The following is a 27,197-nucleotide window of genomic DNA, read 5'->3' on the forward strand; positions in this document are numbered from 1 at the left end:
TGGTCTTTTCCACATGTGGTACTGGAACAATTGGATACTCATACACAAAAATGAACCTAGCCACAGACCTTATACCTTACATAAGAATTAAAATAAACTGTAGATCTAATTTTAAATATGAAACTATAAAACTTATGTAAGAAAACATTAAAACATGTATGTGACCTTCGGTTTGGTGAGGAGCTAAAACACTAAAAGCATATATATGAAAGAAAAAAATTGACCAGTTAGACTTCATTAAAATCAAAAACATCTGCTCTGAAAGACATTGAGAATGAAAAGACGAGCCCCAGACTGGGAGAAAATATTTGCAAAGGCACATCTCCTAAAAGACTTGTATCAAAAATACACAAAGAACTCTTAAAGAGACAACCCAGTTAAAAAATGGGTAAAGGATCTGAACAGACATGTCACCAAAGAAGATACAGAGATGGCAAATAAGCTACAAAAAGATGTTCAATGGCAGTTGTTATTAGGGCAAGGCGAATAAAACAACAAAGATCTCCCCATACCCCTGTTAAAATGGTAGAAATCCAGACTACTTACAACCCCAAATGTTGGTGAGGATGTGGAGCAACAGGAACTCCCATTCACTGATAGTGTGAATGCAAAATGGTATAGCCACTTGGGGAGATGGCTGGCTTCTCACAAAGCTAAACATAGTCTTACCATACCATCTGACAGTGATGCTCCTATTTACCCAGCTGATTAGAAAACTTTCATCCACATATAGCAACTCTATCATAATTGCCAGAAATTGGGAGCAACCAAAATGTCCTGGAGTAGGTGAATGGATAAACAAGCTGTGGTACAGCCAGACAGTGGAATACTATTAGGCTGAAAGTAATGAATTGTGAATCCATGCAAAAATAAAATCTGGGGCGCCTGGGTGGTGCAGTTGGTTAAGCGTCCAACTCTTGGTTTTGGCTCAGGTCATGATGTCAGGGTTGTGGGATCAAGCCCTGCATCAGGCTCCCTGCTCAGCAGGGAGTCTGTTTCTCCCTCTCCCTCTGCTCCTCCCCTCTGTGCTCTCTCTCTATGAAAGTCTTAAAAAAAAAAAAAATTGCAAAAAAAAGAAAAAGGCAAAACTATAGAGCTGGTAAGTGGATTGGTGGTTGCCAGGGATTTGGAGGGAAGGGGTGTAGGAGGTTGAATAGGTGAAGCATAAGGAATTCTTCAGGGTCATGAAGGTATTTTGTACGATACTGTAATGGTAGGATATATAGCACTAGATATTGGTCAAAGCCTGTAGAACTTTATAGTACAAAGGGTGAACCTTAATGTAAGCAAATTTAGGAGGTCAGGTGATCCCAGGATGGACTGCAGTATGTGACAAAACCATCTAATAACCTCACTGGAGGGGATGGGGAAAAAAGATACTGAGCTTGACCAACTTTGGAAATGAATACTGTGAGGCTAAAAGCAAATGAAACTGTATATAGGCACCATATTCGGAGTGACAGTTACTTCTCATGGAGGTACTGGTTAACAATTTGGAAACCATTGTACATGTATGATGGAACTGAACAGTTAACTAAATGGATAGTAGAGGGTGAAAGCTGGGTTTCTCACTGTTAGAGTGCAATTTCACAGATCAGTAAGATGATGAGGCTAGAATGATCCATGTGGTAATGGATTTGTTGGAGCCCTCAGTATAAGCTCAACTGTCACTTAATACAGATGCAGAGGATGTATGGAAGTATTTATAGATATGTCTCTACACAGGTTAGTGGAACATTCAAATTTCCTTGTTCTGCAGGCTGAGAGAGCCTAGAAGCAGTGACCCCCCAATAGCCGTGAGCACACCTAGTGCCCACTTTGGAACACTTAAGATTTGGTTTCCAATACCATTCCATAATAATAGGAACCAAGGCTGCCTGGAGCAATGGCTGATTCCAGGACTGGGGCAGAGAATGTACAAGATGAGCCTGGAGTCTTTTACAGTGCCAGATGAAAGGAAATCCTTAATTAAAAAAAAAAAAAAAAATCCACTGTGAAAGAGCTTCCAAAGGCCAAAGCTAGAACACATGGAGCAACAAAATAAAATATTGGATTATATAAAATACTACATAATCACATAGGAATTGAAATAGAATGTATAAAATACCCATGAGTTCGTACCAGTGTAAAGAAATGCTTGAATAAATGAGACTAGAGAATCCCTTCTTAGAGGGGTGTATATATGGGGAGGGGAGAAGGGAGTAGTGAACTAATGAGGGGCCTGTGAATAGTACTACAGAACTGGGAAAAGGTGACCATTCTTCACCTAGAATGAGTGAGGGGAAGAGCACATCTCGAAAGATTATCTACTGCAGCATCTTGAAGAAAATTTCTGCAGTAGGTCTACCTTTTCTGTAAAGGCAAAGCAGACACACCTGAGCATAACAGGGGCAGGAAGTTGGGAGGAGAGAACAGGAACCCTGGGGGGAGAGAAGGTCAAGAGAAGATCAGTGGATGAGCCAAAGAGGAGCTGCAAGCCATGGATATGGAAGAACAGAGTGTAGGTCACGTTAGAGGAAGTGAGAAACAGTAGATTTTAAAATATTCAGAAAACGGAAAAAAGAAACAGGCCTTTAACTTGGCTGGTGCAGAAGCTAAATCCTTCCAACTGTTTTTTTTGTTTGTTTGTTTTTAAGATTTTTATTTATTTGACAGAGACACAGCGAGAGCGGGAACACAAGCAGGGGGAGTGGGAGAGGGAGAAGCAGGCTTCCCGCGGAGCAGGGAGCCCGATGGAGCCCGATGCGGGGCTCGATCCCAGGACCCTGGGATCATGCCCTGAGCCGAAGGCAGACGCTTAACCGTCTGAACTACCCAGGTGCCCCCTTCCAACTGTTTTAAGAAACTAAAAACTTCTAGCTAAATTTATACTCCTGCTTTAAAAAAAGTTTCACACTATTCAGAAAAGTATAAAGTGAAAGAAAAGTGGAAATCGCTGCCTTTATTCTCTGATCTCCCTTTCCACGGATACCTAGAATGAATAGTTCCTCCTACCAGAATTTCGTTGATGAATGTGAAAGTCTGTGTGATTGAAACATACATATAATCATAAATGGGCTCGTATTATACTGTTTTGCAATTTGCTTTATTCACCAATATATCTGTATATTCAGAATATTTTTTAAAGAATGTTTTTAACCCCCATTGGAGATTTCATTGTTTTATTGTTTTGCCATTGGAAGCAATCTGTGTGTAGAGTACAGCCTTTGTGGGCTTCTAGAAGGATAGCTGTGTAAACTTACAGAAGTGGAATGATGAGGTCAAAGGGCATGTGCATTTGAGCACACACAAACCCTGACAAAATTCCCTCCCAAGTGAACGAGCATGTCTGTTTCCCACTCCCCTGTGTGGAAGAAGTTGACTTCAACCCTCATGGATGACTTTAAGAGGTTCAAGAGTTCAGTGGGGGAAGTCACTGCAAATGTGGTGGAAATAGCAAGACAACTAGAACTGGAGCCTGAAGATGGGACTGAATTGCAGCATTCTCAGGATCAAACTTGAACAAATGAGTTGCTTCTTACGGATGAGCAGAGGAAGTGGTTTCTTGAGCCGGAATCTCCCGGCGAAGATGTGGTGAAGGTTGTTGAAGTGACAACAAAGGATTTCGATTATTACATAAACGTAGTGCCCGCATTCGAGAGGATTGACTCCAGTTTTTTTTTTAAGATTTTATTTATTTGTCAGAGAGCACAAGTAAGCAGAGCAGCAGGCAGAGGGAGAGGGAGAAGCAGACTCCCCACAGAGCAGGGAGCCCGACGCGGGGTGCGGGGCTCAATCCCAGGACCCCGGGATCATGACCTGAGCCGAAGGCAGACCCTTAACTGACTGAGCTACTCAGGTGCCCCGGAGTGACTCCAATTTTGAAAGAGGTTCTATTTTGAGTAAATCATGTGCTACAGAGAACTTGTGAAAGGAAGGGTGAGTGTGGCTGACTTCATTGTTGTCCTGCTGTTGGCCACAGCCACCCCACCTCCACCAACCACCACCCTGATCAGTTATCAGCCATCAACACCAAGGCAAGACCCTCCCCCAGCAAGAGTATGACTGGTTGAAAGCCCAAATGATGGCTAGCATTTTTATTTTTATTTTTTATTATTTTTTAAAGATTTTATTGACAGCGATACAGCAAGAGGAGGAACACAAGCAGGGGAAGTGGGAGAGGGAGAAGCAGGCTTCCTGCAGAGCAGGGAGCCTGATGCGGGGCTCGATCCCAGGACCCTGGGACCATGACCTGAGCTGAAGGCAGACGCTTAACGACTGAGCCACCCAAGCGCCCCAATTTTTAGCAATATTTTTAAATTAAGATATGTACATTGCTGTTTTAGACATAGTGAATGTTATTGCACACTTAGGCTCGAGTATAGTGGAAACATGACTTTTATATGTACTAGGAGACATTCATTAGACTTGATTTATTGTGATACTGTATTGCACTGGTCTGGAACTGAAATTGCAGGATCACTAAGGTATTCCTGTATTTTTTTTTAATGGATGTGTCCCGATTAACTTAATGCCATAACTGATGAATCCAGTAGCATTATGGACAATGCAGTCATGAACATTATATATATATATGTATGTATACCTATTTTTCAATCAAAATATTTGTATAATAATACAAAATGCAGAAATTATAAATATAGTTGGTGAAACCATCAAAAAATAAATGTAGCCAGGAAATACCTCCCACCACAAGAAATAGAACAATGCCAGCATCCCAGAAGCCTCCCTTGTATCCTTCCCAATCACTATGCTTTCCCTATTACCCAGTCTTAACTGCTGTTCTGATATCTAGCACCATAGATTATTAATGCCTGTTTTTACACTTTATATGCATGTAGTCCTGCAATATATCTTTTTTTTAACTTTATTTATTTGAGAGAGGGACAGAGAAAGAGAGAGAGCACAGGTGGGGTGAGGGGCAGAGGGAAAAGCAGACTCCCCGCCGAGCAGGGAACCCGATGCGGGGCTCGATCCCAGGACCCCGGGACCATGACCTGAGCCGAAGGCAGATGCCCAACGACTGAGCCACCCAGGCGCCCCCCTACAATATATCTTGAGTGTGGCTTCTTTCTCTCAGCATTATGACATTGATTGATACTATTTTAGCATTGGTTTGTTCATATTAATTGCTATGTATTCCATTGTGTAGAGTATATGGTTATTTTTTACTCAAGTATAATATAGTGTTATATTAGTTTCAGGTGTACAGTATAATGATTCAACAGTTCTATATATTTCTCAGTACTAATCGTAACAAGTATACTCTTAATCTTCTATTTCACTCATAGCCCCACCCACCTCCCCTCTGGCAACTATCAGTTCTATGGATTTTAAGAGTCTGTCTCTTTTTCCTTTGTTTCTCCATGTATTTGTACTTTCCAGATTTTTTTCTTACCGTTGATTTCTAGTTGCATACTGTTGTGGTTGGAAAAGATACATGATATGACTTCAGTCTTGTTGAATTTGAGACTTGTTGGCCTAACATGTGATCTGTTTTGGAGAATGTTTAATGTGCACTTGAAAAGAGTGTGTATTCTGCTGTTTTAAGATGGAACCTTCTGAATATATCTGTTAGCCCCATCTGGTCCAGCATGTCCTTCAAAGCCACTATTTCCTTATTGATTTTCTGTCTGGATGATCTGTCCATTGATGTAAGTGGAGTGTTATACTCCCTTACTATTATTATATTACTATCAATTATTTCCTTTGTGTTTATTATTAGCTGTTTTATATATTTGGGTGCTATTGTGTTGGGTGCATAAGTATTTACATTGTTCTTTTTTTTTTATTTTTTTTAAGATTTTATTTTTAAGTAGTCTCTACACCCAGCGTGGAGCTTGAACTCACAACCCAGGGATCAAGAGTTGCATGCTCCACCATTTGCCAGATAAATGTTTTTTTCATCCCTTCACTTTCAGTCTATATGTATATTTAGGTCTGAAGTGATTCTCCTTTAGGCAGCATATAGACGGGTCTTGCTTTTTTTTTTTTTTTAAGATTTATTTATTTAGAGAGTAAGAGAGAGCCACATATGAATGGACGGCAGAATGAGAGCATCTTCAAGCAGACTCCCTGTTGAGCAAGGAGCCTGGGTGAGGGGCTCCGATCCCATAATGCATGAAATCATGACCTGAGCCAAAACCAAGAGTCAGATACTTAACCAGCTGAGCCACTCAGGTGCCCCATAGATGGATCTTATTTTTTGTCCAGTCACCCTACGTTTTTTGAGTGGAGCATTTAGTCCATTTACATTGAAAGTAATTATTGATAGGTGTGTACTTATTGCCATTTTGTTACATGTTGTATGTTTGTTCTCTGTTCCTTTCTTGCTCTCTGTGATCACAGTTTGTTAGATTTCTTTCTCCTTATTTTTGGTGTATCAGTGGTTTTGATTTGTTATATTTAGGCTTATATTAACATCTTATGCATACATCTGTGTATGTTAAGTTGATGGTTGCTTAAATTTGAACCCATTCTAAAAGCATTAAATTTTTACTCATCTCCCCCCATTCATTTTATGTATTATGATGTCATACTTTACATCCTTTTATTTTGTGAATCTCCTGACTGATTTTTACAGATACATTTGATTTTACTGCTTTTGTACTTTAATCTCCATGCTGGTTTTATAAGTGATTAATCTACTTTTATTATGTTTGTATATAACTGTGAAATTTTTTCCTCTCCTAACTTTGTTATTCCTGATTATGGCCTTTTCTTAAAATTCAAAGAACTCCCATTAACATTTCTTGTAGGGCTGGTTTAGTGGTAATGAGCTCCTTTAACTTTTGTCTGGGAAACTCTTTACTTCTCCTATTCTGAATGATAGCCTTGCTGGGTAGAGTATGCTTGGTTGCAGATTTTTTTTTCCTTTCAGCACTTTGAATGTATGTCGCTATGCCCTTGTGGCCTGCAGAATTTCTGAAAACTCAGCTTCTAGCCTTTTGGGGTTTCCTTTGTATATAACTGTTTTCTGCTTTTAAAATTCTCTATCACTACTTTTTGCCATTTTAATTATGTGTTTTGGTGTGGACCTCCTTAGGTTGATTTTGTTGCGGTCTCTCTGTGCCTCCTGCATCTCGATTTCTGTTTCCCTCCTCAGATGGAGGATGTTTTCAGCTATTATGTCTTCAAATAAATTTTTTGCCCCCTTTTTTCTCTCTTCTCCTTCTGGGATCCCTATGATGCAAATGTTATTATGCTTGATGGTGTTGCTGAGTTCCCTTAACCTATTCTCATTATTTATTATTCTTTTTCCTTTTTGGTGTTCATCTTGGGAACTTTCCATTACTCTGGCTTCCAGCTCACCGATCCGTTCTTCTGTCTCCTCTAATCTGCTATTGATTCCCTCTAGTGTATTTTTAATTTCAGTTGTTGAGTCTTTCATCTGTGATTGGTTCTTTTTTATATTTTCTCTCTCTTTGATGATGGTCTCACTGAGATCCTGCACTCTTCTCAAGTCCATCAAGTATCTTTATTACCATTACTTTGAATTCTTTTTTTTTTTTTTTTTAAAGTAGGCTCCATGCCTAGCATGGACCCCAACGCAGGGCCTCAACTCACGACGCTGAGATCAAGACCTGAGCTGAGATCAGGAGTCAGACACTTAACCAACTGAGCCACGCAGGTGTCCCCATTACTTTGAATTCTTTATCAGGCATATTGCTTTTCTCCATTTCATTTAGCTGTTTAAAGGGCCAGTCTGGAGTTGCCATGGGATTGTAGTTGGGTGTTGTCAGCAGTCAGACCAGATCCCTGCTCTTAGCCTGTTTCCTGGGGCTGAGAGGTGGTTGGCGGGTGGGGCTGGCAGATCAGATGTCTGCCCTGAGTCCATTTGCTGGGGCTGTAGTTGAGTGGGTGTGTGTGGTTATCCTCTCCTATCTCCAGGGCAGGAGTCACTCTGTAGTGGTGGCTTATGGGGTGTATCGTGGCAGGAGCTGCTTTGGAGGGACTCCTGCCACTTGGGCATTGGATGGGCCAGATGCGCAGGAGAACATGGGAGCTGGGTGGTGGTAGTAAGGTAGGTGGTGGTAGGTGGTGGTGGGGGGTGGTGTTCATGCTGTTCCCAGAGTGTCTGGCTATCTAGGCTTGGGGGTGTGGGGAGAAATGGCTCCTGACAGCTCTTTTGTTTTTGGAGATGTCTCCTGAAGATCTCTGCCCCTCCAGCCCAGGTTCGAAGATTAGTAAATAAATCTCCTTCCAGGTATACCCCAAGAGCTTTTCAAATTGCTGCTTCTTTGCTGTTTCTGTGTGGGGTTGTTATGCTGGCTCTTTAAGAGTGGACACTCCGTTTCCTTTTGCCCTCCAGCTCTCCCAGAGCTAAGCGCAATGATTATTAAGGTACCTGGAGGGAAGCCCTGCTGACTGTAAAAACTCACAAAGTTAAGCCCCCCTGGTTTTTAAAGCCAAATGATATGGGGACTCGTCTTTTCAGTGCAGGTCACCCCTGTCTGGGGTGCCTGGTGTGGCTGGGTTCTGCTCTTCTCCCTTCTCTGTGCTTGTGGTGTCCCTCCAATTGGTGGTTAGTTTGGTTCTCAACTGTGTGTCTGCCCCTCCTACCCTTTTCAGTGTGGCCTCCCCTCTGCGATTAACTGTGGGATGTCTGTTCCGCCAGTCTTTGGGTTTGTTTTCTGGGTTAGTTGCTCTGCTGTGGCTGTTACCTAGGTATGTCCGTGGGAGGAGGTAAGTTTAGAATCTTCCTATTCTGCCATCTTCCCAGAAGTCCCATATGCCTGTGTTTTTAATCTTAGCAATCTTACTGGAAAAATAGTCTCTCTGTTGTATTATTTTGCATCTGTTTATACTTTTGTTCACGTTTGACAGTTATACTTTTTTTGTGTAAATTTTGTCCATGTCTTGTTCCATATTTCCATTTTTTTCTTACTGAATTGTAAGAGCTCTTTGATATTATCAGAATTAGTCCTCTGTTTCCATATTACTGCAGATATTTTTTTTCCAGTGTATCACTTGTCTTTTGACTTCATTTCATGCCATATAGGTTCCTGATTTTTATATTGTTAGAGTGATAAATATTTATCCTTATTGCTTCTAGGTTTTGTGTCATGTTTGCAAAGGCCTTTCCTTAGATATTATTCTTAAAAGATCTAGAGTGTAAAAAAGGATAATGTTTTAAAACCAAGATTATATAAACAGTGACTGAGCGATGGTTAAATGAAAGAAATTTGTGCAGTGAAACTGTATTATACACTTTGTGTCTTTTAGGTTTTCTCATGCAGTTTTTAAGAGAATTGGCAGACTATCATCAGTCCAAAATGAGCTGTGATATGGAAACTCAGACAAGTTCAGCATTTCCTAGCAAAGACTCTCTTGGTAACTGTAGCCTTTTTTCAGAATTTTAATTGTTGTTTTCAAATGACAGAAATGACCTGATTTACTATATTACATGCTTGTTCTTGACTGGGAGGGATGCAGCCTGCAGGTGGCGGAGGTGCTCATTTCCTCTGGAATCACTGTGGGAAGGGACCAGAACTGCTCTCCAGTACTGCTCCCTCCCCTTGTGACGGCTAAGGCTGCACTTTCCAAATCTTGGGGGAATCCAAAGGCCCACGTTCTTCCTTGTGTGTGGCATTCAACCTCTCTTAACCGGCAAGTTCTTCCCTATGTCTCATCTAACTTTATTTTACAGCCACTAAGTGAGAAAATCCTAGATGAGTTGCAGTGCAGAGAACTAGACAAGTCAGTGGTGTATCACTTCAGTTTATAGTTGAGGAATTGCGGGTCCCCAGAGGAAGAGCAACTTGGAAACATTCTGGGGCAGAACTGATAGTAGAGTCCAAGTTTTCTAAAATTATGTGATTAATCGGTTTTGTGGCCCTTCCCAAGTCTTAAGGAGTAATGGTGCTTTTAACCTTTAAGAAGATGAGCCTATAACTGGTAAAAGCTACACTGTATAACTAGGCCTTTAATTTATTTTGGCATAGGTTTTATTCCATTGGGAACATGGTACATGCTTATTCTAGAACAGTGCTGTCCAATAATATGCGCCACATATGTAATTTCTAACTGCCTAGTGGCCATAGTAAAAAACAACAAAAAACCCACAGGTGAATTTGTTTTAATATATTTTATTTAACCCAATATGACTAAAATATTCCAATATGTAATCCGTATAAAAAACATGAATGAGATTATTTTAGATAAAATTTCTGTGTTCAGTCCTTGAAATCTGGTGTGTCTTTTACACTTAGAGCACATTCAATTCAGATGATCACATTTCATCTACTCAGTGGCCGCATGCGGCTAGAGAGTCCTGTATTGAACAGCACAATTACAGAGCATTTGGAAAATACAGAAAAGTGAATGGAAAATATGTCTAAAATTTTCTAAAGAGATGAACACTGCCAGTACTTCTGCCAGCCTTTTTTCACGTGCATTCTTTTTGGTGGGTGTTGGTGTTCTCCATGGCTGAGATTGTCCTCTAGGTACACATTTGCATGTTGCTGCATGGTTGATTCTGATCCACAGTTGGTTTGAGGGCTGTGGGTCTACTGGAGACAGCACTAGAATGCGAGATAGTCAGTGGACCTGGTCTCAGTCCCAGTTACACCATTACATAGTTGCTTAGCCCTCGAGGACTCAAACTGTAGGGGCCACTTTCCTTCCCTGTAAAGCAGAGGAGTTGAAATACATGATCTTTGGTTTATTTTAAAGTCAGTGTTTTGAACGTGTGAGTCACCGGTAACCAAAGGCCACTTCGTTCTGCCTTGGCATCTAGGGACTAGAAAGAGATGCCAGTGTTTTCTGACTTCTATTGTACGCTTTGCTTTCTTTGCCCCTGACATTTGAGGATGAAAATTTTCTAACGTACAAAAAGGTTGAAACAGTTATACACTGAACACTTGTATACCTAGATACTCCCAGCAAATTTGTGTGATACTTGCTCAAGCACTTGTCTGTCCCATCCATTAATCCGTCTTAATTTTTTGATGTTTCAAAGTCAATTGCAGAGATCCCTACACTTTCCCCTAAGTATAATCTTTGCTTTTGAACAGACCTCTAGCCTCTTGCTCACCTGACCGCATTTCTCTGTTCTAACTTCCTGTGTTGTTGTTTTTTTTTTTTTTTTTTTAACAGCAGAAAAGCTTCAGCTCATTGATGATCAGTTTGCGGATGCTTACCCTCAGCGTCCCAAGTTAGAATCTTTAGAAATAAAGTTAAATGAATATAAGAGAGAAATAGAACAGCAGCTTCGGGCAGAAATGTGTCAAAAGGTAAGTTGTATCTTGTTGCTGTTAGCAAGAGTGATATTGGTGCTTATCTTTTGATGCCTTAATGTTAGGTATAAGGGGAAAAAATGGAGACACTTTATTAATGAATGTGATAAACTATTGCACATGTGATTTTTCTTTCTAATTGATGTCATTTTTTGTGCCTTTTGAATGAATGCTACAGGTACAGTGAATGAGATGAAACTAAAGATGAGTTAAACTAAATATATTTAAGTAGAGCATTAGTGTTAAACCTAGCCATCAAGAGAGAAGTTATTTCTTTAGTATAGTTATTGGTATTTATAGTTATTTGTACTCAATTGGCAGTTGAAGTATTTTAAAGATACCGAAATAGCAAAAGTTAAAATGGAAGAGAAGAGAAAGGCTGAGAGGGAGTTAGCTGAGTTCCGGAACGAATTGGAGCGAGCTTGTCAAGCAAAATCTGAAGCCCTCATTTCTCAGGAAAAGATGGCTCTTGAGAGAATTCAAAAGCACCAAGAGGTAACATTTTACAGTTATTTACCGGGTGTCTGTTTCCTGCAGCTCTTAGTAGATTGGCTCAAGGTCTGAGACTGGGTTGGGACAGTTGGCTAGACACGACAGAGCGCTGCAGGAGCACTAGGGACTGGGGTCAAGAGCGCAAATGGAAGCATCGGCCTTGAAAAGGATACGCAGGCTTCGTTCCTCCGAAACGGCTGGAAGGAAAGAGCTGTGAGTGCGAACGTCCGTGTGGGGATTGTGAGAAACTCACGCTGAATAAGCTCCATCCTCTTGGGCAGATTTGAGGTTCAGGGGGGCAGCTTCTAGAAGAGGATCAGCAGTTGGGGAACGGTTGCGTGGGGGGAGAGGCAGAGCAGTGAACGCTCTGAGACAGACAGGACTGATGGCACTGTGTCGAGGGCCCAGCTGAGAGGGGCAGCTTGTGACGGGTGTAGACCAGACCAGGCGCTTGGAGGCGATTGTTCTGTTCCAGTTCTTGGGAAGCTTTGTAAGGTTAGCCAGGGTAGAAGGAGGCACCTGGGGAGCGGAGCTTTCTAGAGCTGACTTGGCTTGAGAAAAGCAGCCTGTTTAATTGAAGACACTGGGGCTCGGTGGGGTGGTGAAGGAAGCCAGAGGGCAAGATGGGTGGCTACTAGCCCAGGGGAGAAGGGAAGGCCCCGTGGCAGAGTCCGAGGCCTCGAGGACTAGGTCTGGGGCTACCGACAGGTGGAAGGGTAAGCATGGGCCAACGGGATAGGGTTGCAGGCGGAGGTGTCACGTGAAGACCGGCAACAAAACGCAGTGTGCTGCCATTGTGTCAAGTTCAAGGTACCCGGAGGAGCGGAGTCCAGGCCTGCAGAAGTCAGTCAGGTGGCCATCTGATCTTCTCTCACGGAGGGTGACTGGACGGGAGGTGGAAAGGTTGAGGCGTGGCAGGAGGCGTGGGGTCCACTCTTGTAGGAGAATCCAGTTCCTTTCCCAAGGGGCTATCTTTGACCAGCCTGGATTGGGACCACTGTTCCCCGTGTCCGGCCAGAGCTGCTGCCGTCGGGAGCTCTCGCTCGGGACTTCTCGGTCAGACCCAGTCGTTCCATGCTGGTTGCGTCCCCTGTACGGTTTTGTTTACCATTTCTGGTGATTGGGCTCCTGTAAAAATAAATGTGGGAAGCACTGTCTTTTAGATGATTGGATTATGTTTAGATGAACAACTGCATCCTCAAGATCGGTGACTAATTCAGACCAATCAGTTACCAGACCAGAATACTCATTCATTCATTCATTCATTCATTTATTTTAAAGATTTTATTTATTTATTTGACATAGAGAGACAGAGTGAGCGCAAGCAGGGGGAGTGGCAGGCAGAGGCAGAGGGAGAAGCAGGCTCCCCACAGAGCAGGGGGAGCCCGATGTGGGACTCAATCCCAGGACTCCGGGATCATGACCTGAGCCGAAGGCAGTCGCTTAACCAACTGAGCCACCCAGGTGCCCCCAGAATACTCATTTAGTTAACTGATTCTCTGAAGGCTCTGGACAAGAGGGCCCTCCTCATGCAAAGCATCGTGTCTTTCTTCCACCACCTGGAATGCCCTTCTCCTTCCGTCCCTGATGAAACTCGCTTGGCCTTCAAAATCCAGCTGGAATGTCACCTCCTTGTGATACCTTCCCTGGGCTCCTACTGACAGACTGATTCGCCTGTCGCTCCTGCCACGGAGTCTTTCTGTATTTTGGTTATAAAATCCTCACATCGTAGTCTGATTATTTCTCTCTCCCTGACTGAACTGCAAATTTTGTAAAGGTGAGACCTGTATCTGCATCCTTCTCTGTCCAGCTCCGAGTGTGCTGTTTGACATAGGCTAGGTATTCCATGAAGCCTTGCTCGGCAGACACACAAATGGAGGTGTGGCCCATTCAGCTTGCCGCTGCTGAGCCAGAACGGGAACTGAAACTTGCCGGCAGCAACAGCAGCAGGGGAATTCTATTCTTTTGACGTTTTATTGCTAAACACCCATTTTGTCATTTTTTTCTTGCTGAAGCACTCATCCAAATTTTAAGCGTCTGAGAGATGTTACGTAGAATAAATAGACCAGGGATGTTAGGAATACAGGATAATGGAGTTTCACAGTCATTGAAGGAGGGAACATGTGTTTGGGTAAGGAATTAGGCAAAAAAGCATACCTCGAATTGAAACCTCTTAAGAGAAAGGGAAATTGTAACCCTAAGTGTCTGGAGTTTGTTTTCCGGAATTTAGGAAGCAGTATGTTCAGATCTGTTTTATTTTCTTTAGCTTGCTTACTAAAAATTAAAGCTTTCATACACAGATGGAAACCAAAGAAATTTATGCTCAGAGGCAGCTTCTACTAAAAGATATAGATTTGCTAAGAGGCAGAGAAGCCGAGCTGAAGCAACGGATCGAAGCTTTTGAATTGTGAGTAATGTGTATTCGTTTCGGATATTCAGAATGAATGAGATTTAAAAGAACTAAATAGGTGTCTTAATAGTCTGATGCTAATTGCCAAGTAGAGTTTTTAGTTGTTAAAAGTGACAACACCTGGTTTTAAAAGGCACAGATTAAGAGAAACAAAGACTAGGGTTTCATTTATGAAATACTAGACATTAGGGTGAAAAGCAGAATGAGACACCATCATTGGGCTATAGTAAGACCAGATAGATGATTTGAAGAAGCTAATAATGCTTTGACAAATCCTGTGTTTCTCATTTACGTTCCGTTCAGATCTAATAGTTTCACATGCACATAGCAACTGAACTCCAGATACCCAGACCTTCCATGTTTACTTGCTCTACTGTAAAAAAAAAAAAAAAAAAAAAGGAAATATGGTGACTCTGACTTGACTTGTACTGGGTGAAACTATTTCTCTTGGTGTGTGTGTTACTTTTTCTAAGTGCTCACAGATGTATCAACCTTCAAATCTTACCTGGGATTAATACCAAGCTCACCAGTCTGTAGTTGGTGGAATAAGCTTTCTTTCCCATTTGGGGTCTTGACATTCATAGATACTCCAGGAATCCGATTTTATTTAAGAGTTTGTCTCCATCTTCATTAATGTTTTTTCATTTTCGTAGGCTCTATTCATTTGATTTCTTCTCTCTGCCTACCTTACTCTCCTTTTGGTGATACTGAAGTGGCACATTGATAGAGAAAAGTAAAGGGGCAATATTTGGGCAGATTCTCGGTTACATAATCATGATTATATAATCACTTCCTTACCTCCACGTCCCGGACTCCTCCCGTCTAACTATATTAAACTAAAATAAATGGATTTAATGCTCCTTTGCTTTACAGATTAGCCAGCAGAGGGAGCTCTAACACAAAGCGTTTATCCTTTGCTTGAAACAGACCATGTTCACAGCACTCCTCACTGCGGTTTGGTCTAAGTACTTGTGAACCTGACTCCCGGCTCCAGAATTGGTTTTGTGGGTGATTGGCGGGGGGGTCTCTCCATGAAAAGCACTCCATTCTCCGGATTTGGAGGTTCTGAAGGACCCATCTATCGTTTGCTCTCTCTCGTCACTCTTTTCAACATGCATTCAATGGATTATTAAATGCCAAAAATGAATCTTCTACCTGTAATTCTTATGGGCTCATCAGTTAAGTCTCACAATTAGAAGTAATACTTTAGAAGAAACAAGCATTTAAGTGCACTAGAGTTTGGTTTGTAGCTTTGTAACTAAAAACATCACTTTTTCATCCCTAAATTGATGATAGCCATTGATCCCCTGTAACCCTTTTTTGAGTGTGGATCCTCTTCTGTAAGAGACCACTTTGGTCTTGGTACATTCACACTCCCCTTAGGTGCCACCGGATAATTCCATCTGCTAGTTGATGAACTAAGTCAGCTCATAAAATAGATGGAGGAACTAAAACACGGGCTATTTTTTACCCCCTACATTTGTTACTTCAGATGTTGTGGTTTTCTTATTTGCTTTCTCTCTTTTTGCTAATTTCAGGACTCAGAGGCTGCAAGAGGAAAAAAATAAAAGCCTAACTGACACACTGAGGAAGCGGGAATTGAATATAAAGAGCATTGAGGAGAGCTATGACCAGAAGCTCAAGAATGAACTTCTCAAGTAATTGCATGGCATTGCTAAAGGAATCCCGTGTTTCATTACGTTGCTAGAAGCACAGCAACACTGATGAAATAGATAAGACGGACAGTTTTTTTGGGGGGGGGGAGATAAGATGGACAATTTATGGCAAAATTTGGTGTTTAAAAAAAATACAAGTTTTCATTGGTAGTCAAGGCTTTCCCATGAATATTTAAGATGGGTTTAAAAAGATGCAGAGAATAGCATCCTCTGCTCATTCTTACTCATAGCTTCTCTGACACTGAGAGCTTATGGTTTGCTTCAGTTTTTAGGGCACCTTAGGACTTGCTCAGTTTGCACAGCTGAGCAGCTGAAAAGTCAGAAGTACAACCACTTTCCTCCCTTCTCTCCTCATACTGGCATGAAGATGGGGATAGGCCACAGTTTCTCCAGTGGTGGTCTTATCGGTGACAGGGTTCGTCACTGAACGTGTGCCCTGGTATTCCTTCAAGGTTCTGCCAAGCCCGAATCCAGAAAAAGGATTAGCTATAGGAAGCAAAACACAGCATAGGAGAGGAGAATATGGATAAGTGTGGTCCCTGGGGCTTTCCTATAGCCTGAGTTTTGTATCTTGGTGAATAATCTCTTCGTGCAAAGACATTAAGCCCATATGGTAACTCCCTCCCATGCGTGGCACGCCATCTGGCACATAGCAAGTGCTCAGTTAACACTGACTAAGTGCATGTGTAGTGAAGCGATGACTCCGCTCAGCTCCTCTGGGCAGGTCTTAGTCATTGGCCTCATTTTTATTGCCTTGCTCATAATTTGTCATTGGTATTCCATTACATAGTACGCACCGAGGTTTCTGGAAGTTATTCTTTAAAAGAATTCTGTCAAAAGAGGTAGCATCTTTTCATTGTATCAGTTTTGAAATGATGGATTTGATCTACCTATTTTATGTCTGCTCCTCTACCATACTAGCGAACACTGAAGTAACCCTAGTTGTTAAACACGTTTTTCTTCCTTTATTCCTCACAGTTTGTTAACTTCACCTAGCCATGGATATAGTGAACTGTTTGGTATCATTTGTCCGGCTTTGGGTGTCCTTCTGTGTCTTTAGCCAAGTGTTGAAGTTGGGAGGATATCACAGGATTGCTTCTCCTTCCTTTTTCTGGCCTCTGAACCAGAAAGTCAGCTGGTAGCAGCTGGTGGAGATGGCTGAAGCCCCGAGAGATGTGCCTTTGGGTATTGCTAAATCAGGTCTAATGCTCGTGGCACTTGGCTCTCAATGCCGTGCTCAGCCTTTAAGGGCAAAAGGTCTTATCTTAGGGAGGGGAGACGGATAGGTGAATTGCAAGTGACTGACTTGGTTATCATTTGGGATTTAGAGTCTGGCACGCACACTGTAAGTTGGCCTTAATTTACTACCTTGTGTCAGTCGAGACTAACTGAGAAATAATTGTTCTCTCTAACCTCACAACAACAACAGGACCCTTGATCTTGTGTGACTGAGTTTTGGGACCAAATTGACAGGATCACAGCAGGGTGTTATGGACCTTTTATGTTCAGAATTCATATCCCTGGCTTTTGTCTTGAGAGAGCTTGAGGCTTACATGTTGTCACTTTCAGTGCCCTTAGGTGCCTCAGCGCCACAGATAAGCTCATGTATTGATGGTAATCTGTCCAGGAAAGCGACAAGGAGCTCATTTTTGGTTCTTCTGATTGGCAGGTATCAACTTGAAGTAAAGGATGACTATATCACCAGAACGAACAGGCTGATTGAAGATGAAAGGAAGAATAAAGGTGACTCTGGGGGCAAGCTGTGTTTTTCAGCACTGATGTAGGCTGTTAGCTTCCTAGTTGGGCCTGTTCTGTGTTCTAAAAAAGACATAGCATACACATCCTTGTTACTACGAAAATTACATGTTTTTTGTTATTTTAATTTTACAAAATAAAAAAATACTGTCTTACTACATTTTTGTGAACCTTAGTGTTTAACCTTTTGTATATTCACAAGGGTTAGTGATTTATCAGCAGGATTTTTATCCAACGTATTTTGATAAATGTGATTGTCAAGAAGGTGGCAGCAACTTATTGCCATCCCGTAAATATCACTCTTAACTGTGAGAGACTTCATTTTTTCCTAATGAAAATTTTAACTTCTCCGTCCCTGTGATCTAGTTTCTTATTTCTTTTACTTCTAATGTATTTTTATGCTTCATGCTATTTCCCCTTGACCTATAACCTCTTAAATTCTTGTATACATTCGCCAGAAACTAGGAAAGTTGGATAATTTTTCATTCTTTGAGATATTTTACATTTTAATATATGTCTAGGAACTTGTCGATGACAAGAAGTTAAACTTTTAGTGGCCATTTTAAATGGACTCTTAGGAGGACACCAGGGCTAGGTACTTGATACCGCCCAGCCAGGTCGCCCATCGTGGGCCTGCTCCTTCGCAACTGTCTTGTGAAGGCGAATGCTTATATAGGTATCCGTACCATCGTGGATTCAGCAAAGTATCCACGATGAGGTATATATGGTGAGGTATCTATATAGACTTGTGTTAGATGAAGTAAAAATGATAAAATAATAACTACAGAATCACAACAGACAACTAAATCTCTGCATTCAAGGAAATTCAGACCTGTTGGCATGAGGGCCCTGTGCTCTGAGCAGATGGTGTAAGTGGTAAAGATGTGTGTAGCAGGAGGAAGTTCGCCACATATTTAACCCTTAAAACTAACGTCCCGTCTGTCACCTGTTGTGTAACAGGGCTCATTTTGTACTTGCCTGCTGATTTTTTTTGACTCTGACATCTGCTGTTTAGATAATGAAATAATAGTCATTAGGGCTGATCTGCGCCCATAAATTATTAAATGATTTTGTAGCCACTAGGAAAACATGATGATGATAATTGGTTGGCTCTTTCTTTCAGAAAAAGCTATACATTTGCAAGAGGAGCTCACAGCTATTAATTCAAAAAAGGAAGAATTTAATCATTCAGTAAATCGTGTCAAAGAGCTTGAGGTAATTGTTAAGCCTGTTGTTTTGAAACAGACGTTAAGACGATATATGAAACTTAGTTTTAGTCATACGTAATTTATCTTCAGTTATCCTCTTGATGTGTTTGTTTATTCCATGACTAAGAAGGTGATGGCTGCACTTTGTTCATTCGCTAGTTCTTCACTTCAATCTTAGTCTCCTAGGGAAGCATAAAAGGATGTCTTTTGGGGCCTAGAGTCCTGCCTGAATCCTGTCTTTCTCCCTTTCTGCTTATGTGCCTTTGGGCAAGTTTTCTGACCTCAGATTCCTTACCTGTAGACTTTGGGATGTTGCCTACATTTCATGATTGTGCAGGGAATTCAGTGAGCGGATTGATGTGCGTAGCACGCAGCTGACACAGACTAGCTTCTACCTCAGCCTCCTCTCCCTTCCCATCAGCAGCAGGTAAAAAATCCTGTCATGATGTCGGGATCTTACAGCTTAAAACAAAATGAGATGCATTTTTCGTGTGCCACTGTTAACTTTATTTCTATTACTTTGTGTGTTTGCTATCTGAAGGACAGAACTGGAACTTTAGGTACTTAAAATAAATTTTATACACAGAACATATTTTTGTAGCTGTAAGGACTTGAGAGCTTTGCAGGCTGCAAACTTGAGCTCTGTTATACTAAGAAAAAGAAATCACCCCACAGCATGTTAGGATATCTTACCTTTTTATTACAAAAAAAAAAAAAAAAAGTGTGTGTAGATCTATCTATATATATGTATTTATATATTGCCACCATCTGTGGTTACATTGTTGGGCCCTTAGTTGCATCCAGAAAATGGGGTGATTGTCAGAAGCACTAGCTTTGCAGGACAGGGTTGTACACAGTAGCAGTTGGATGAACTTGCCCCTGCCCCAAATCAAGGGCAAAAGATGACTTGTACTGCGGGAGTTAGGGTCTCGTTGCAGAGAACCAGACTTCTGTCATGGGGCCTTAATTCAGTCATGATGTCCAGCTCGGGGCGTGAAAGCCTGGCAGCTTTCACTTAAGCAGTCCTGTAAAGTCACTGTTCAAATACAAGTTTTTCTGTTTGAATTGCAGCTTGAGTTAGAATCTGTCAGAGCCCAGTCTTTGGCAATAACAAAGCAAAACCATCTGCTGAATGAAAAGGTGAAAGAGATGAGTGACTATTCGCTACTGAAAGAAGGGAAACTGGAGCTTCAGGCACAAAATAAATTACTTAACCAACAACTGGAAGAGACTAGAAATGAAAACTTGCGTCTCCTAAACCGTAGGTGTTTTTTTCTGATTGGCATGGCTTTGTAACTGCTATTAGCTTAGTACTCTGAAACTGCTTTGTCCTATAAGGGAAGCTTCAATCGGGAAGATTTTATAAAATTAAGATTCTTGAATCAAAGGTACTTTGTTTTTGCTTCCTGCTGCGTAATTGTGTCACTAAGGAGAAAACTTTATTAACTGGATAAATCTGTTCCTCTGGATGGTACCTGGCTCCCCTTGCCCTCTGACTCCTCTGGCCTGGTGGTGCTTGGCCCGTGGGGACCCGCTCAAGCGCTTGGAGGGAGGGAAGAGTGAGGTCGAGGTGATTGTGATCCCTTCTCCATCTCCTCCTTGCGGAGTAGCCCTGGGCTGGCCCTGGGCCTCAGGAAAGCAAGATCCCAGTACCTGGGGGCTGGCGCCTCATCAGCGCCCTGTGCCTGCTCGCTCTCCCCAACTCTGGGAATGCCTCCCTTCCTGACCCTCCAGGCGTGAGGACTGGTAACAGCTTGGCCCCAGTACTAGCCCAGGGAACTATACCGTCCTTTGCGGTACCCTGTGTAAGTCTCTCTTTATTAAAGGGTCTTCTGATGACCCAAAATGGGGACACCATCTGCTTGCTTTCTGGACCCTGCATGCCGCTGACAGATTCACAGGTCGGATTGGACCTAGGGGCAGTCCCTGGCAGGCTTTGACAGAGCATTCTTTCTGTGCCTCTGTGCGTAGTAGAGGAGAGGCGGGCATTCACGTTAATTTGAGGATTTGAAAGAATTCTACTGGGAGTAGAACTCTGAAGAGTGGTAAAGTTTGCAATTATGTGCATTAAATTCTTCTGTTCTGAAATTGGTGATTCAGGACTGCTCTTAGTCCATTCAATAAAACTGATATTAATTGCGTGTATACAAAGAAAGGGAAGAACCATCTAAAGCCTCTTTAGAAACTGTTTTTGTTAAGTAAAATGAGAAAACCTCAGGTTGGTAATGACCAGGCTTTTTTACCTTCATAGATATAGCTCAGCCATCTCCTGAGCTGGTGGTTTTTCAGAAAGAACTAAAGAAAGCCGAACATGCCATCGCATTTGAGCATAAGGAGTTCGAAAGCCACAGGCAGGCTCTGCAAAAACAGCTGCAAAGTGAAGTGAGTATTGCTCTTGGCTCATCCAAGTGTTAGGGCAGTGCACTTTGTGGGTGTGTAAAATTGGCATGTGTCATACCAGCATAAATCAGATCTATTTTAACATCAGAAATTCCCCCATATGCTAATTACTTTCCCAGTATTCTTTCTCATCCGAGAAAATTCTCGAGTGATTGTGACATTATATTCATGATAGTAAGAAAATCAAGAGGAAAGTAAACTCTCTTAAACACCCAGTTTTCCAAGTCTTGATGGTGCCCACTGTTAAAAGTATCTCTTGATTCTCACCCCGCAACTTAACGGTATTGATGCTCTCTTTCTCATGTGAACCTCCTGTCCTGGAGTAGCTGCTGTATGAAAGGAGTAAAGAAGGAGCTGGAGAACTTGTTAGTGTGTTCTGTTGTTTCATAGGTATAAAGCTGCTCAGAATTGGCAAAAAAGAGAAAGAGAATAAGCCAGGTGAGAGAATTGTTCTTTTGAAATAAACTGATTTGTTTTACTTTCATTTCTTTTCCTTCCCTAAATCTTTTCAGATTGAACATTCTGCACAGCTGAAGGCCCAGATACTTGATTACGATAACTCTATAAAGAGGTTAACTCTACAGGTTGCCGATTTGAAATTGCAACTGAAACAAACCCAGACAGGTCGGAGACGTTTTTAACGTGTGTGTGTGTGAGTGATTGTGAAAATGTAATGATTACTCAGTGAGTTTTAGTAATTCTCATAGTAGGGGAGGAGCTATAGAAATATGTGTCACCTGAGAAGTATAACTTCTATTTCAGGACTACCCACCAGGTCATCCTCTAAAGTGACTTGCTTTCACAGATGACCCATGGCTCAGGAGAGGTGTGGTAGTGACACAGAAGTCCCCAAATTCATCCGGAACCTAGGCTTTGCTTTTTTGTTTGTTATCCCGCCGCTAAGACCGGTTGACCGTTCAGTGGTTTTACATGTCCCTGGACAGACGTGTACATGTGTGCGAGAAGCAGGGCGGCCAGCAAAATGAGCCCTGCTGCTAGCGGAGTCTGGAAACACTCTTTGTTTCGGGTCCCAGTTGTGAAGTTCGTTGTTTGCCTTAGGCACGCTCCGTTGAACTTCCTTGGGCCTCAGGGTCCGCACTGTAATAGGGCTAGGAGTGGCGCTGGGCCACATGGATGAAGATGAAGCAAGACAGATGGCGGTACGGTGCCTGGGACACACACAACACGAGGAGGTGGTTTCTGCTGTCGTTTTTGTACTCTGTTTTCATTGCCAAGCCGACGTCTGCCCCTTCCTACTTCATAACAAGGACGCTGAAGGTTCCATACCTTCTTTAGCTGCCTGTAGGCGCAAAGCAAGTTCCTCCGTGTTAGCAGTTGACATGCTTTCTCACTTCTTGGTTCTGAACCCTCCTCAGGCCCAGTTATACTCTGCCCTGGTCAGGCCCTTGTTCGCATCTCCCCACACGAGTTTTCCCTTTACTCATTTCTACTCTTGTTTGCTCTTCACTTTCTCTAAATAAATCTGTTTGCCAGACTGCCCACAGCTGAAATTCTGGTGACCTCATATCATGAACAGTAGTTCAAGAAGGTGGAACCTTTTGAACCCCCGCTTTGCACATGGCGAGCCTCTGTCCGGCAGCGCCATCAGGTGAGGTAGTGGTCCCAGGTACTGGCTTTGCCCTAGGACATGCCAGTGGCTCTCCCATCGTGCTCACTGTGTGAGCCAGCCTCAGTAATCTCAGCCCCCCCATCTGTAAAATGGGAGCAGTGCGCGTTCTTAGCCCACAGTGTTGTTGTGACTGCGTGTTTTCCTTCCCTTATCAGAAACTCAGGCCCTGTGCTGTGGTTTGTGGATTTTGCCACAGCCCTGGAGGTTCTGGGCAGCATCCTGCAGTGAAACAAATTAATTTTTTTGTAATCAAATGGGTGAATATTCATGCTAGGTGGAATAAGTAAAGATTGTAAATGGGTTTCCATTGGTTCGGGTCAAACTTTTCAACCAAGTGAGTTGAGGTCTGGTTGGGCTTTGCCACCAAATAAATTAGGAATATATTTTCGGTTTTCAGAGCTTTTTAGATTGTACAACTGTGCATAATGGATTGTGAAATAATATGCGTTATGAAAAGTACATATAACCTCTTGATAAATGTTAATAATTACCATCATGACTGCAGCTTCAAAAACTAATGTGCAAGTTTGGCCTTAATATTTCCTTTTATTTTTGAAAAATTGTGATCTCGATCTATTTTAACTCTCTTCTCCACCTTTTCCGTCATTTCTCACGTGGTCTTCTTGTAACCTGCAGCGCTCGAGAATGAAGTGTACCGCAACCTGAAGCAGCCTCTGATCGATTGTTCCATCAGTGGACTGCTGAATGGCAAGACGGTGGTGCCTCATAATGGGGATATAAGCGGGGATTTCTTGAAAAATCCTCTCGACCAGGAAAGGCTGATGGCGGTTATACCAAGGATCATAAATTATCCAAATGCAAGCACGGAGAGTAGTTCCCCCGATTCTGACCTTGAGTTTGTAGCCAATACCAAAGCAAGGGTGAGAGAGCTAGAGCAAGAGGCCGAACGTTTGGAGAAAGCTTTCCGAAATTACCATCAAAGAGTTAGTCAGCTCCCCGCTAAACGCCCCTTAGCAGCCAACAGCCAGCCACCCCTGCACTTGCTAGGGACACTCAAAAGCATCACCTCGAGTTCGCCCCAAAGACGCACTTGTGCCGAGGACAGAGTTGTCTCTGAGCCTCCGGTGGGCACCCCCGAAGAGGACAAGAGCAGCGCCTCGCGGCCACGCAGGAGCACCACCTCCAGACGCCTCTCCTCCACTCCTGTTCCCAAAGCAAAAAGGAGCCTCGGTGGTGAAATGTATCTGGAAGGTGAGCTCCTGCCAAGAGGGTTGCAGGACGCTCTGGATTTGGAAGGGTCTCGTCCTGGGAGGGCCTCTTCCCCAAGTAAGAGTGCAGCCCTAGACAGCAGGAAGGAGCGGGAACTGAGCACGGAAACGCCTGAGCCCAGGCACTTGGGTCCTCTCTCTCGATCTGCCCTTCCCGGGTTAACCGTGGCGTCTCCCCCATGTTGAGGGGGTGGGGTAATGTCCTGTTCTAGCAACTTCATAGGCACGCAGACAGGTGCAGAGTGACAGTGGCTTTCCCTTTACCGCTGGTTAGTTGTATATGTTTGATTGTTACCACTGCAGTTTCATTGAGGGGTTTGAATCGTTAGTTTTGTAGATCATTTATGCATCATACTCAGCTGTTTACAAGGATAATAGAATTCATTGTCAGAGTAAGAGAACTGTGTAGAAACCATGTTGCTGTCTTCTCCTTGCAATTTTTAATAGGCCTTCTGCCCCTTAGGTCTGGACCGATCCCACACTGCTGGCCCCAGTCCTTGTCCCAACAGAACACCCCGGCCTTCACCCACTGAGTCCAGGCACAGCCCTTCCGTCCACCCGCTGCCCAGCTCTCCAGAGCAGGCCAGGTAACACCGCCTTCCGCTCAGCCTCAGCCCAGTCCGCTGAGCTACATGGGGTCTCAGCCCGGACTCATTTGGGGTTTCTGTGGCAGTATAGAGTTGGTAATCAGATGGTAAGATGATGTGTGATCTTTGAGAATCATCTAAATTACCTGGAGCGGGGGTGGGGAGGAACATTCCTTTTAGCAAAGTAGTTTCTACTTCTTTGCTAAACTTGGTGTGTAGAATCTACACTGTGGTATCAGTAAACATCTTCGTACTTCAAAAATAGACTTGGTTAACGAAGGTAAAACAAATTGTCCAAAATCTGGGAAAACAAATTCAGTTTGGAGCTTAAGACAATTTCACACATCACTAAAAAGTCATATAAAAATATTTTGGCATTTAAATATAAACAAACAGGTTCCAGCTTTTTTTTGTACTTGAGTATAGTTGATACACGATGTTAGATTAGTTTCATGTACACAGCGTAGTGATTTGACTCCATACGTCATGCTGTGCTCCCCACAACTGTAGCCCCCATCTGTCACCGTACAACCCTGTCGTACAGCCATTGACTGTAGTCCCTATGCTGTACCTTTTATTCCCATGGCTAAGTGGAAACCTATACCTCCCCCTCCCCTTTACCCATTTTGCTCATCCCTCGGCCCCCTTCCCCCTGGCCACCATCACTTTGTTCTTTTTGTATTGATAGGTCTGATTCTGCTTTTTCTTTGTTTATTCATTTGTTGTTTTTTTTTTAAGACTTTATTTATTTCAGAGACAGTGCACACGAGTGGGGGAGGGGCAGAGGGCGAGAGAATCCCAAGCAGACTCTGCGCTGAGTGCGGAGCCCGACGCAGGCCTCCATCTCACAACTGTGAGATCATGGCCTGAGCCAAAATCAAGAGTTGGATGCTTAACTGACTGAGCCATCCAGGGGCCTCTGTTTGTTCATTTGTTTTTTAGACTCCACATGTGAATGAAATTACATGGTATTTGTCTTTCTCAGTCTGATTTATTTCATTTAGCATAATACTCTCTAGGTCCCTCCCTGTTGTTGCAAGTGGCAAAAATCTTATCCTTTTTTATGGCTGAGTAATATCCCATTATGTATAGATGTATATGCGCCACATTTTCTTTATCCATTTACCAATTGATGGGCATTTGGGTTGCTTCCATATCTAGGCTATTTTAAATAATGCTGCTGTAAACATAAGGGTGCATGTATCTTTTTAAATTAGTGTTATTTTCTTTGCATAAATACCCAGTAGTGAAATTACTGGATCATATGGTATTTCTGCTTTTAATTTTTTGAGGAACTGCCATACTGTCCACACTGGCTGCACCAGTTTGCATTCCCACCAGTAGTGCACGAAGGTTCCTTCTCCACATCCTCGCCAACACTTGTTGCTTCTTGTCTTTTTGGTTATAGCCATTCTGACAGGTGTCAGGTGATACCTCATTGTGGCTTTAATTTGCATTTCCCTTATGAGTGATGTTGAGCCTCTTTTCATGTGTCTGTTGGTCATCTGTAGGTCTTTGGAAAAATGTCTATTCAGGTTCTCTGGCCATTTTATTTTATTTATTATTTTTTTTTATGATTGTATTTATTTGACAGAGATAGAGAGAGAGAGAGAGAGCACAAGCAGGGGGAGCAGCCGAGGGAGAGGGAGAAGCAGGCTTCCCATGGAGCAGGGAGCCCAACGTGGGGCTCGATCCCAGGATCCTGGGATCATGACCTGAGCTGAAAGCAGATGCTTAACCGACTGAGCCACCCAGGCACCCCTCTCTGGCCATTTTAATCAGATTATTTGTATTATTGGTGTTGAGTCATATAAGTTCTTTACATATTTTAGATTTTAACCTCTTATGGGATATATCATTTACAAATATCTTCTCCCATTCAGTAGGTTGCCTTTTCATTTTGTGATGGTTTCTTTTTGCTGCGCAAAAGCTTTTTATTTTGATGTAGTCCCAATAGTTTAATTTTGTTTTGTTTCTCTTGCATCAGGAGACCTATCTAGGAAAATGTTGCCAAGGCTGATGTAAGAGAAATTACTGCCTGTGCTCTCTTCTAGGATTTCTGTGCGTTCAGGTCTCACATTTAGGTCTTTAACCCTTTTGAGTTTATTCTTGTGTATGGTGTAAGGAAGTGGTCTAGTTTCATTGTTTTGTATGTAGCTGTCCAGTTTTCCCAAGACCATTTGTTGAAGAGACTGTCCTTTCCCCAGGGTATATTTTTGCCTCCTTTGTTGTAGATTAATTGACCATATCAGTGTGGGTTTCTTTCTGGCTCTCAGTTCTGTTCCATTGATCTTTATGTCTGGTTTTGTGCCAGTACCATTGTGCCAATACCATACCGTTTTGATTTCTATAGCCTTGTCGTATATCTTGAAATCTGGAATTGTGCTACTTCAGCTTTGTTCTTCTTCCTCAAGATTGCTTTGGCTATTTGGGGGTCTTTTGTGGTTCCACACACATTTTAAGTATTACTTGTTCTGTGAAAAATGCTGTTGGTATTTTGATGGGATTGCATTGAATCTGTCAACTGCTTTGGGTAGCAGGGACATATTAATATTATATTATTTCTTCCAATC

General features: G+C 42.4%; 1 protein-coding gene across 4 annotated transcripts in view; it reads left to right on the top strand.

The window, feature by feature from the left end:
* The window catches only part of LOC148162054 (centriole and centriolar satellite protein OFD1-like), a 46,179-nt gene that overhangs the window by 9,535 nt on the left and 9,447 nt on the right, over nt 1-27,197 (top strand). For 3 of the 4 annotated variants that reach the window (XM_088020310.1, XM_088020313.1, XM_088020312.1), the window contains 12 exons: nt 9,226-9,333; nt 11,098-11,234; nt 11,559-11,732; nt 14,030-14,136; nt 15,678-15,797; nt 17,485-17,558; nt 18,694-18,785; nt 19,850-20,039; nt 21,030-21,160; nt 21,691-21,802; nt 23,445-24,020; nt 24,501-24,624. In XM_088020310.1, coding sequence (XP_087876436.1) covers nt 9,226-9,333; nt 11,098-11,234; nt 11,559-11,732; nt 14,030-14,136; nt 15,678-15,797; nt 17,485-17,558; nt 18,694-18,785; nt 19,850-20,039; nt 21,030-21,160; nt 21,691-21,802; nt 23,445-24,020; nt 24,501-24,624 — 1,945 coding nt within the window. Of the gene's footprint in view, nt 1-9,225; nt 9,334-11,097; nt 11,235-11,558; nt 11,733-14,029; nt 14,137-15,677; nt 15,798-17,484; nt 17,559-18,693; nt 18,786-19,849; nt 20,040-21,029; nt 21,161-21,504; nt 21,617-21,690; nt 21,803-23,444; nt 24,021-24,500; nt 24,625-27,197 lie in introns of all 4 variants that reach the window. The other variant, XM_088020311.1, reaches the window with a different exon arrangement.

The sequence above is a fragment of the Eumetopias jubatus genome, unplaced genomic scaffold (genome assembly GCF_037043125.1).
Source record: "Eumetopias jubatus isolate StellerSeaLion01/CBP00866 unplaced genomic scaffold, mEumJub1_p1.0 scaffold_23, whole genome shotgun sequence".
NCBI lineage: Eukaryota > Metazoa > Chordata > Mammalia > Carnivora > Otariidae > Eumetopias > Eumetopias jubatus.